We start from the raw sequence: 13105 nt of genomic DNA on the forward strand, positions 1-13105 counted from the left end.
TTATTCCTTCTGCCAGTGCAGCGCTGCCCTTGGGGTTACCAATTGCAGACACTGAACATTGGGAGGGTGCTAGTGCACCCTTCGCACTACAGCATTGCCGCCGGCTCTATTACAAGCTGGAGACAATGCTGTAGGCCGTTTCCCGCTGGGCCAGCAGGTATAAACTGAGGTTTCCGCCTGCTGACCCGGGGGGAAACTCGTAATGGGCCCAGCAGGGAGGCAGCCACAATGGCCGCAACCTCCCAGTCGGAATTTCGGCGGATGTACTTTTCCGTTTGCTGAAACCGTAATGAGGCCCAATATGCTATGTGAATTACAAACAACTGGTTGTGATGTTATTTAGCACTGGGATTGATTTCATAGAGAAAGATTCTGAGCCCTCAAATATTGTATTTGTTTTCATTTCATTTTTATTCAAGGTTACATGTTGCTAGCGAAGTACTAGAGCTGAAAAGATCCTCTATGATGCCTTAAAATACCATCTCAGTAAAGTAGACAAGGCCGCAAACTCTGTGGCTGAGGGAGTTCTCCAAAATGGACAAGGGGTAGTCTAGACCTTTTAACAGTTTGCCAATCAGTTATCAAACGTCTGTCTCTCAAAACGTGGAAACAATTTGATCTAATGAGCTTTACTCTCCGATAGTTTGCAGCTTGGTTTATGTTCATCATGATTGCACTTTTTTGATGTGTGAAACTTTTTTTCCAGATGTATTTTTGATTACACAATGGAGGAATCCCCATTCTGATGATGGTGTTACATTACTCCTATATTCATCCAGCCATCCATCTATGCATCAACTCACCCATGAAGTATCTATCTATCCAGCATTTCCTTTCTGTCCATTCATGTCCTCTCATTCATCCAGGCTTTCACACATGCATTTAAACAACTGCAAACAGAGCAACCTGCTAATCAATAAAGATGTTCTTTTACTTACAAAATAGCCAGACATATTAGCTTTGACAATGTGTGTTTACGTTTATATTGCCCTCCTGAATTGTCATCCTTATTGTGTGCTGTACAGAAGCAGCAAATAGTGTACAAATATTGACCGGTAAAACTGTGTAGAGAGAATTAAGGTTTCACTTTTAGTTTTTGTAAATCACAACATTCATAGATACTGTGTTAAGCATCAGTTTCATAATAACTATCAAATTGGAGATCACTCCATTTAATGTTTTATCAGGAGCTCTTCCTGCTGTCCATTGGTTGATTTCGTGGCAAGAGGGCTCAACATCGATGCCTCCTAGCAAGATAATAGAAAAAATTATATTATTCATAAATTTCCATAGCTGGTAGCCCTGGGACATTTTTATATCCGGCTAGTCCTGGTTCAAAAATCCCTTAAGGATTCAAATGATGTACAGCATAGAATTTCTGAAGGACAATGTGAAGAATCCTAGAGAGTGAAAGTGATGCCCAATATGGTTAGACATTTGTTGGATAATGGGTTACTGGCTGAGGAGAGTGAAACCCTACTCAAGTAGGGACCACACTCTCTGTCAGGGTGAAACACAAACAAACCTGAGATTAGCCTGCTAATAACTTGGCACAAGGCAGTAAGGCGTATCTTAAAAACATTGCATATGGTATTTTTGCAGCATTTCAAACAGTAATACAATGAAACCACAATACAAGTAAAATCCCACACCAGTGCAGCATTGTAATGTAAAATGTAATAAATTATTTGAGACCAAAATGACAAAAATCCAATCAGTAGGACAAGAGTTATGCAATTTTAAATATTTAGGTAAAAAGAGTGTTTAGAAGCACAAGGTGACAACTGTGGTTATCTGGTTGTGCTGAACTGGGCAAAGTCACAAGTTCCGGTCAACTGCAATGGAACATGGACCAGCTACAGGGACTAAGTTAGGTCAGCTGAACAAAAGCACCTTAAATCCTGGTTTGGCAACTAGCCCTTGGAGACACTCTGGTGGTCCTGAGTTCAAGATACAGGTCAAGTCTTCTCACTCAGGCAGCAGGGCAAAAGAGTAATCTTTCTTGCAGAGCAGCACAGCAGTCGTTCTGCGTCTTTGAGGTGTAATGAATAGTGGATCTGAGGGTCCTATTTTTATTTCTGGGGCCTTCTTTGAAGTAGGAGACATGTTTAGAGAATTCCCTTTGAAGTTCCTGAAGATTCCTGTATCCCCTTCTCTGGATCCAAGATGGCTGCATGAGCAATGTAGTGGCAACAGCTCCTTTGTGCGAAGGCAAAGTACAACCTAATCAGTTGAAAGTGGGTCTGTGCCTGGCTCCTCCATTCCTTCGATCCTGCCAGTTGATGGACCATAAAGGCACACCAAATCCCTCTATTGTGTTTCTGTTTGGAAGGAATGAACAAAATTTAACTGCCAACTGCACCGATGCATATGACCCAGCTACAGGCCAGAGGCACCAAATAGTTAGGGCAGGAAAATGGAAACTCTCTAAAATTGGCATTTTTTAAATGTCAACTTAAAATACAACTTTGCCATTAAAGATAATTTTGAGTGACAATTTCTCAAGCAACAAACCCAATATTTCTACTTGCTCCCAATTGAAAGTCTGCACTTATTAAACATAATAATAAGGTAACCCAATGCTATGTTGGGAGAGGTAGACCTCACAGTAGTGAAGAATAAATTCATGCATTTTTCACTACCAGAACATGTAAATCTTAAACCTTCATGCCCAACATTTTAAATATACTGTAACCTGCCCCTTGGGATGTAATGGCCTACTCTAGGGGTGATGTATATGCATTAAAAATGAAGGCGTTGGTATGGCAGAAGGTTTATTTTGCCATGTTGATATGGCAGTTTTAAAACTAGACACACAGGCTACAATGGCAGGCCTGAGATGTTTGAAAGGCTACTTAAGTGGATGGCACAATCAGTGCTGCAGGCCCAATATTTGCATTTAATTACAGGTCCTGGGTACATGTACTACCACTTTACTAGGGACTTTCGAGTAGATTGAATGTGCTAATTGGGTGTAAGATAATTTTACCATGTTTAAAGGAGAGGGACACAAGCACTGTATCACTGGCTATCAGTGGTAAAGTGCACAGAGTCCTAAAGGCCAATAAGAATTGGTTCAGAAAACAGGAGAATGAAGGCAGAAAAGTTTGCAGATGACCCTGCAGAGAGGGGCAAATCCGACAAAAGTCATTCAAGAAATATCTATAGTTTATATTCTCCTATAGTTGTTTACACTTACATAGCTGAAATAAATAAATAAATATTAACATTGTGATAGGTAAGGGAAAATACCCCTAGGGCATTTGACTAGAACATGGAAAATGAACCCAAGTAAAAATGCACAGACCGTGAATAGCAGTGTGGGGCAGTGCCTGGGGGCCCCTGCACTGCCCATGCCAAGTGCAGGGGCCCCCAGGAGCCCCGTGACTCCCATTCCCGCCAGCCTTTCCATGGCGGTCTATACCACTGTGGACAGGCTGGCGGAAAGGGGACTCGTAATCCCCTGGGCAGCGCTGCCCTGGCAGATTAAAACCTCCAGGACAACGATGGCGGTAAGCTGCCGGTCCCGGCGGTGCTACCGCGGCGCTTCCGCCGCGGTCGTAATCTGTGAGATTATACCGCCAGCCTGTTGGCAGCACAATCTCCAAAACAGGCCGCCAGGGTTGTAATGAGGCGCTTAGACCTAACATATGTGGCAGAACTCTTTCTAGGACTAGGCCACAGGGTGTCAGAAGTAATCTGAAGGGGTAAGTAGTGTTCTCACACAACACACCAAAGCCACATTCATGTTACAACATGCATTGCTGACTTTCACACTAGAGAGAAACATATACTGATGCATCCTTCTAAATGTATAGAGATTTACTGTACGATTTCTCTTGCACTATACTTTTAAAATATAATTAAACTTGTGCATAAAATAATTCAAATATATGCCACTCTTAAAATTGCCAAAAAATGTAGTTAGCAAAGTATAATAAGGCAAACAATATTGTTGCCTCTGCAGAAACAGAGTACTTTACTATTTAAACACGGTTGACAAGATCAAAGGAAGTGACTTTCAAATTAATTACAGAGGTGTGACTGGCCTCAGATTCAGCGAGCAGAAACAGAGTACTTTGCTGACTATGGCCATGGCCAGTCGGGCTCTCACCTGCGAGCCTAACATTCTTTTTTCTATGCAGGTCACAGCAGCTACCATGATTCAGGAATAGATGTGTCATGTATGGTGAAAGGCATTTATTAATGTCCAAGTATTTCTTTTAGGCCATGGCAGGACTGAGGATAAGTGTGGGGGCAACACAGCTCCACTACCATCGTTAATTCAGGCACTGTCTCAACTACTGTTGGTGGGGCACACTGGCTGGCTGTACAGTGTGCAAGTTGGTATTTCACCTGTACCCAGTCACAGAAGAGGGAGGCAATGCCAAGATCCACCCTGCCACCCTCATTGAGGAGCACTTTCCCCTATATAAACCATAGGAGATGACCTCTAATGGCCCTGGGGTGCAGGCTCTGCACAGAGCTATGGGTGAGTCAGTGTAAAGTATAAACATTGTTAATAAGGTGACACTGTGAGGCACTAAGAACTTAGCTGCTACCTCTGATTGTGTGATGATTTTGGATGCTTGCTGTGGTGTGGTAAAAATAACAAACAGTTTATACTTGGTGCTTTAAATGGACAGCTACTGTCTGGTACTGAGTACCTGCACTTCTTTAATTTGAAAGGGAGAGTACCTCCACTTCTCAGCACTGATGCAATACATTAAATGGGTGGTGTGCCAACACTTCTGAGGACTCTGAATAGTGAGTACCTGCTATTACATATTTTCATTGAAAGCACTGGTTATACTAACACAAGAGGCATAGTACTCAACAGGGCTCAAATTCTGCAACATCTGGTCAGTGGGCCCCTTCAGCCTGTGGGCCCTGACTGCACCACAGATAGTTACATCCCTGACTGTGAGATACAGAAATAGTGTGTTAAGTGAGTTGGAATGCTGGTGCCACTACATTTGTTTCTTGTTTATGTTGAAATGTAAATCTCTGGACAGTGGGGCTACAAAATTTGAATTTGGAATGATCTTGGAGGGTGGATCTTGTACTGTATGTATACACCAAGGCAAATAAAGGAGCTTCCACCTGTGCCTGTAGGCTGCAATTTAAGTTTATCTTTGAGCTGGGGTTTACGTACTACGAACGCTTTCTGTGAAAAAACTGGTTATTGTGTGTTAAATAGTGGCACGTTCATTTCGTAGTTACTTAGTCAGATCTTAGCTTTTGCTTTATTTTTTCAGTTGTCACTCTTATGGATTGGAATAATAACATGCCCTCTCTCTTGCGTCATTTGACATGGTACTAGGTGTGTCCATATCTTTGTCACTACACTTCAAATGCCTTTTACCACACTGAGAAAAGTGGATGTGGTTCTTGTTGTCTTTCAGGTTTCTACATTAATGACACAAATTGAAGTACTTACTATTTTTAACACCTTTGTATAAATCCCTTGCCCAACGCCCTTTAAATGACTGTATATGCCTGTGACAGTCCACAACCCCACATTTTTTACATAATATGCATATCTGGGCATCATATATAGGACCTTTTATATGTATATCAGTGGCTGCCACCACAAATTTCAAGGGGAGGGGCAGGTAAAAAATAATTGTAAAATTCATGTTGCTGCCACCTCAATCCTCTTCTTCTGGTGTACCAGCATTCACTGGGACACCAGCACAGGCTCTCCAGCAATCTTGATGCTGCTTTCATGTTAAAGGGAGCATGAAAGCAGTGTCAGGATTGGTCTGAACAGATTGGACTGCCACTCAGACACTGCCTTGGGGTCTGTGCAGTTTCTCCAGCCCCGCTGTTCAATGCAGTCGGGTTGGAGAAACCTAAGTGCTCATGTGTGTTTGGCCGGCCTGAGACGGCCATCCAAACATACAGGTGCACTTAGGTGGACTTTCTCCTCCTCCCCCTCCCCTCTACCTCCTCCGTGGCCCAGCCCCATCCCTCCCTTCACATGTTGCTGGCTGAAACAGCAGCTGAAAGATAAAATGATAAAGAAATATTGTTTTATCTTTCAGCTCCTGGCTTAGCCAAGGTGGCGATGCTCCTCCGCCATTGCAAAGGAGCTGCCCTTGCTGTATATATTATGAACAAAATATAATCACTGCAATGATTTGATGACTATCCTGTCTTTTCTAGGAGTAAGAATGTCGGCTAGCAGGACACAGTCATTCCAAACAGGTGTGATATCACGGAGTCGATCGGAGGGGACATTGATTGACTGGGATGACAGAAGACAGACAGAAACTAGTAAGTCAATAGATGGAGTAGTTAAGAAAATTGTATTGAAGTGTTCACTGTGCTTGTTACTGATGCCACCGTTCCAACATTGTAGTCATTAGAGCTGATATACATCTAAAGATGAGAGTGAAGGAGTGTGGACATGGTCCTTGAAGGTCTTATGGACAGAACTCTTCTAACAGGATCTACTCATAGCAATGTTTTTCTTTAAAAACGTTTCTGCCGGTGGTTCCTTAATATATCGGGAAGTGTTTAGATCGTTGCAAAAATCGCTGCAACCAATTTTAGGAGACCTGCCATTTCGAATCATGCTACAATACAGTGGAGTCAGACAAATGGTTAGTAGTTTTGAGAACAAACAGTCATTCACTGAATCATTTCTTTTAAATGCCGGTGTGTTCAAACCAAATCCTTACTAGAATAGACTGGATACTTGACCTAGGTCACACCAAGCAACTAGAAAACAAACAATAAATTGGGCAGCAGATTCCTCGTGATAGGAAGACAACTTTTATCGCCAGAATGCATGAACATATGCAGAAACCTTATGAAAAACAAACATGATAGAGGCATGAAACGACAAAAGAAAAATAGATGGAGCTTAACTTTAAATATCACATTATTTTTCATTGTATTGAGGCTTCTTAAGTGTTTATCAGTTAAAAGGGTGTTTACTTCTTACCAACAGCATTGTTTTTTTTTTTTTTTTTTTTTTTTACATATTATTGTAAAGGATGCCCAAGGTCAATTGACTGTGAAAAGGTAATTTAACATGTCAGGGGTAATTAGTTGAGGATACAGAATGCTAGAAGTCCATCTGTTAATGGGTCCTTAGAAATAAATGAGTACATTTAGGTGCTATTGTACAGCTTTATATATTGAATTATAGATGGGTAATTGTGAATTACTGTGATGGTTTTCACCAAGGTGTTCTGAGTGACACCAAAAAGACAACAAAAGTGAAAAAAGAGTTAGTGTACCTAAAACTGGGCCACTTGTAATGAGGGCCTTAGCCCTATGTTGCTGTTTGCATTGTCCATATGTTTAAAGATGATATCAGACTCGTGCCAACTATTTTAAAAGCAGAAGTAATCAGATTGTGATAATTGTTGGATAGATAAGGGATGTAACTATGTTCATGATCAGTAAAAGGCTGGTGATTTACCGGTTCAGGCAGCCACTCTTCTCTAACTTGTGATAATTAGTTGAGATAAGCTCTAAAGTCTTGTATTTTACTCCACTTTTTAAAATGGCTTTCCTTGTTCTAGAGCCATGATAATGTGCAAGTATTTTTTGCTGTAATATTATGTAATAAATTTAAAAAATGTGTTCCTTCATGACAGTGGTGGGACGGCATTAATATAATAAAAAAAAAAAAAGGCCCTTACCTTCTTTAGTTACCACAGCACCCTCCTCGCTCCGGTGTCATGTGTCTTCGAAACTCCAAGCCTAGGAAACTGCAGTACCCAAAGAGCATTCACTGAATCATTTCTTTTAAATGCCGGTGTGTTCAAACCAAATCCTTACTAGAATAGACTGGATACTTGACCTAGGTCACACCAAGCAACTAGAAAACAAACAATAAATTGGGCAGCAGATTCCTCGTGATAGGAAGACAACTTTTATCGCCAGAATGCATGAACATATGCAGAAACCTTATGAAAAACAAACATGATAGAGGCATGAAACGACAAAAGAAAAATAGATGGAGCTTAACTTTAAATATCACATTATTTTTCATTGTATTGAGGCTTCTTAAGTGTTTATCAGTTAAAAGGGTGTTTACTTCTTACCAACAGCATTGTTTTTTTTTAGTTTTTTTTTTTACATATTATTGTAAAGGATGCCCAAGGTCAATTGACTGTGAAAAGGTAATTTAACATGTCAGGGGTAATTAGTTGAGGATACAGAATGCTAGAAGTCCATCTGTTAATGGGTCCTTAGAAATAAATGAGTACATTTAGGTGCTATTGTACAGCTTTATATATTGAATTATAGATGGGTAATTGTGAATTACTGTGATGGTTTTCACCAAGGTGTTCTGAGTGACACCAAAAAGACAACAAAAGTGAAAAAAGAGTTAGTGTACCTAAAACTGGGCCACTTGTAATGAGGGCCTTAGCCCTGTGTTGCTGTTTGCATTGTCCATATGTTTAAAGATGATATCAGACTCGTGCAAACTATTTTAAAAGCAGAAGTAATCAGATTGTGATAATTGTTGGATAGATAAGGGATGTAACTATGTTCATGATCAGTAAAAGGCTGGTGATTTACCGGTTCAGGCAGCCACTCTTCTCTAACTTGTGATAATTAGTTGAGATAAGCTCTAAAGTCTTGTATTTTACTCCACTTTTTAAAATGGCTTTCCTTGTTCTAGAGCCATGATAATGTGCAAGTATTTTTTGCTGTAATATTATGTAATAAATTTAAAAAATGTGTTCCTTCATGACAGTGGTGGGACGGCATTAATATAATTTTAAAAAAAAAAGGCCCTTACCTTCTTTAGTTACCACAGCACCCTCCTCGCTCCGGTGTCATGTGTCTTCGAAACTCCAAGCCTAGGAAACTGCAGTACCCAAAGAGCACTGAAGGCTTGTGATTTCTCTAACCCAGCTGTCTTAAGACAGCTGCGTTATAGAAGTTTAAAGTGCGCATGCCTGGCTGGCCGTCGCAAGATGACTGGCCAAAGGGACATGCACACTTTAAACATAGTGTACACCTCCTTGCTGCCACTCATCAACAATTGCCCTGCCTAGTCCTGATAATCGGTTCAGGGCGGGTTGCTGAAAAATAAAATGGTAATAAATGAACGTTATCACAATTTTATTTTTTCAGCTGCTCTGGGGAATTTTTTCAGTGAAGCAACGCTCCTCCACTCTCCTCCACTCTCAAGGAGGAGCCGCTCCTGTTTGTCAGTAGTTCTAAACTGTCACCACTAAACCATTGGCATGTTTCTCCATCGCTCTGTATGATTATACCTTAGTGATTCCTAAAAGTTGATTGCAGGAACATTAGGCACATCTTGGGAACCCCCTGGGGGCAGATTCATATGTGCCTCAATTAAGAATCTCTATTAGAGATTTAAGTTATAAGAAATGAGGACTTAACTGTGTACCAGGAAATGGCTAAATGACCGGCCAGTTAGGGTGGTGCACTCAAATTAAATTAGCATACAAATATCCGCCATCCATAGATTTTCATTTTTTTGCTGGAAATTTCCCACATAGAAATAATTGCATCTTAATATGCTGGATAACCAATGTACTGTAGTAATTTTACTTGGCCTGGACAGCAGCGTTTAGTGTAACAGACTTCTTTTTGTCACTTTTGGGCATTTTCTAAATGGTAAAGCCACTAATGGTCACTCTCAATGTAAGATTCACAAAGCAAAGTAGTATGTTTGTTTAATGTACAGGTGGAAATCACCTTTTTATGGCCCTAATTATAAGTTGGCCATAAAATTTCGATTATGTTTGGCCACAAGTTACTTCACATTGGAATTATGAGTTCTGCTGATTTAATATTCCTAGTAATTACCGGGTGCAATAAAATCCTTATCCCTTAGAAATGTCTGCATGACAAACCTGGGGTAATTTCATGTGGGGGAAAAAGGACAAAAAGTTACTGAAACAGCGGCAAGTGTTAGCATGTTATTCCCCAAAATGTAGGAATAGGAAATATTCATGGCATCATTTAATTTTGAACCCATTTGTGGTAGATTATTCCCCCAACATCAATGCACTCATACTGAGGGCCCTGGAGTGTAAAGCCACATATTGATTCGTAGGGCCTCATCTGCAAGAATCTTGACGCTTCGTCATCAATGCGTCAGTTTTCTTGTGCCTGCTCCACACATCCTCTAACGACGTCAAGGATGTGCTGTATTTACAATGCAGATCTCCATGGTGCACTTTTTTACAGATGCCTCATAATTTTTGATGCATCTGTTGGCGTTAAACTGACTCATTGCTGGAGTTGCAGCGTCAAACAGACACAACTCCAGCAATGCGAGGAGAGTTCCACTGAAAAAAGCCCTGCATCAATTTTACGCCTGCTGTGAGCAGGCAGTAACATTTTGATGCAGTGAAGTCTTAGAATGACGAAGTGAAAAGTTGTTAATTTCACTGTGTCAGTTCTACATGGCTTTTTCCTTGGGAACCCCTACCCTGCTTACATTATACCTGGCAGAGGTAAAATGTGATTCAGGGCTTTACACACTGACACATTGGGCCCAATGTGTCAACTTGCAAATATGGAGCAGTGTAGTGCTCTGCTAGCGCCACCGCTGCGTCAGACATAAATTATATAGTGATGGCACAAGGGGCTTGTAAATCAGGACCTCAGTTTTACACTAATAAAAAAAAATGACTTGCATGTAGATTCCCTAGGGGAAGTAATGGGATACCCCTGGGAGAGGATCACCTGCAAAGTTTGTTTACATCCACAAACAGTTAAGTCTGTGTGAATACATAAAATGTTCTCAATCTCTGTACAGCCTGGAAAGCCATCAGTGATTTATCCCAACATGGATAGAATTCAAGATAATGTAAAGGAATAGCCCAAAAATGTGTATGGCTGCAAAGAAAGGATTGTATCCACAGGAAAATGTTTCTTCACTAAGAAAACAGAAACAAAAGCAAGCAGCAGTGTTCACACTTACTTATGTTTTTCAACACTGGTAAATATGGACATCTTTGGTTGCTTATGTGCAAATTGTATGGACAAACTTATTCTAGGAATACTTTGACATAAACCGAGGAAGTTAATTCTTCCCAAAACGTAGATGTCTCCCTATGATTTTTTTTTGTGACTGAGACCCAGAGTGGTGGGTGAGTTTTGCCAAACGAACAAGACGTCTGCCCTTATGGACCGGATGTAGCCCACAGCTTTGCCTTACTGGACGATTCCATTCCTCGAAAGGAGATGGGTCCTAATGTAAAAAGCTTGACCTGGAGAAAGCTTCGAAAGTATCCAGCCATTAAGAGGAATCTTCTGAGTGCTAAATTTGAATTTCCCCTTCTCTGGATTTCCCCCACCCCCAAAAACGACTCAATGGGGACCTCAACCAATGTCTATTGAATATCATGGTGCCATCCTCGCATACACTATCCTCGTCCACTGAAGGATTTTGATGCTCAGAAAAAAATGAGTCCAAATATTTGTCATTTTGGTGTCAGTTTGCAGGTTGCTGACTGGAACTAACAACTTATTACTTGTGAGTGACTACCATCCACTGTCCACCCCAATTAATAATTTACTTTCTCACAACTAGCAAGTTGATTAAGTGGTTTATTTCCTGAACAAGCAAGAAGTAAGACCCCCTAGTATTAACATTAACATAGTTGCTGTAGCTTTCAGTAGAAATGGCCTGTCAAAAATGATGAAGGCTGATTAAAGTGTAGAAAGGCTTAAAAGAAAGTCACTTTCTCATTAGCAGAACAAATGTCGTTATTATATGTGTATTCTAAATTCTAATGCTGTAATAAAATGTTTTTACAATCCTTATCATCCTCCAGGAATAGAAAAGGCTAAAAGAAATCCAGTTCTGCTGGCATGTGATATTCCCGTTTTTGGACAGGGACTATTATTCATATTTACTGTGATGAAACTTTGGCCCACAAAATCTGTAACCTTTACTACTTGAAAATCTGTACTACCACTTTCAATTGTTATATAGAAGGGGATGGCTCGGCTACCTAACTATATCAGCTGCACACTACTCATTGGACCCTTGTTTGCCTGTATAAAAATGATGTATTAGCCCTGTTTAAAAAGGGTGCCTCTCCCAGCTTTGTGAACTCTCTATATTAGGAGTATTTAGAAATAATTTTCACTCTATGGTGCCCAATTTAGAATCCACAGGCTATATTACAGAACAATGGGGTAACACAAAGTCGAAGGACCTGGGTGTAATGCAATAGAAACGACAAATTGTGCCACAAAAAAAAAAAAAAAAGTATACAAATGAAAATAACATACCTTGATCCTATTCAATAGTCTATTCAACATTCGTGGATCAAAGGAGAAAGAAAAGAATAAATCCAACAAAAGAGTCAAATTTATGCATAATAATACTAGTTGTAATTAAGATCTGTAGTACATACACAATACTTTAAATACAATGGTTGTTCCTTAATGTGTAGACAAAGTATTCAAAAGAGTGTTCATGTGAAAGTGACAGAGAGTAAAGAGAATGCAAGAACAGACAAGTTAAAATTCAATCAGCAGTGCTCACAGGTTGGAGCACTGGTACACGGACAGTGCTCCTCACGCGGGTGAAAGCTGTGTCGGAAATCAAATCCCACCATTGAAGGATGTTCGGAAACCAATGGTAACTCCTCTGTTGAATAACAGCTTATTGAGCAGCTACTCTCTATACATCTAAAAAACAAGGCAGTGTGTTTGATGTCCTGATGAGGCCAGAAGCAAAAGCAAAAGGGGCCGAAACGCGTCAACTATTTTCTGGAGGAATGTTTCTGAAAACTTGAACAAAAGATAAATGGAATGAGATGGCATCATGTATAAGTAATGGGAGGAAATGCCCTCAAAGGAAATGATACCAAACACCATTACCTCTTGAATATAAGACAGTTTACCTGAGGAAGGTTCAGCAGCTTATTTTTGCAAAAAGACTCTAGTGCTAAGAGTTACAAAAATTATATAAATTTATTTTATTTTATTTGTCTGTGATTCTATAACATTGTCAATTCGTTATGTGTCTGTATGTACATTGTGTAGTAATACAGTTATGTATTGAGTAATGTTTTATGTTGTAACCCACCGTTTGATTAGAGTCAAGCAGGGAGACACAAAACACTAAAATAAATAGGAATAA

The 13105-nt window shown here is 40.2% G+C and overlaps 1 protein-coding gene across 1 annotated transcript in view; it reads left to right on the forward strand.

The window, feature by feature from the left end:
- Positions 1–13105, forward strand: part of MACC1 (MET transcriptional regulator MACC1) — a 132152-nt gene that overhangs the window by 27588 nt on the left and 91459 nt on the right. Inside the window, exon 2 of the mRNA XM_069211687.1 lies at positions 6169–6279. Within this exon, the coding sequence (XP_069067788.1) occupies positions 6177–6279 (103 nt within the window). The 5' untranslated portion in view covers positions 6169–6176. The remainder of the gene's footprint in view (positions 1–6168; positions 6280–13105) is intronic.

Source organism: Pleurodeles waltl, chromosome 10, assembly GCF_031143425.1.
Source record: "Pleurodeles waltl isolate 20211129_DDA chromosome 10, aPleWal1.hap1.20221129, whole genome shotgun sequence".
Lineage (NCBI taxonomy): Eukaryota > Metazoa > Chordata > Amphibia > Caudata > Salamandridae > Pleurodeles > Pleurodeles waltl.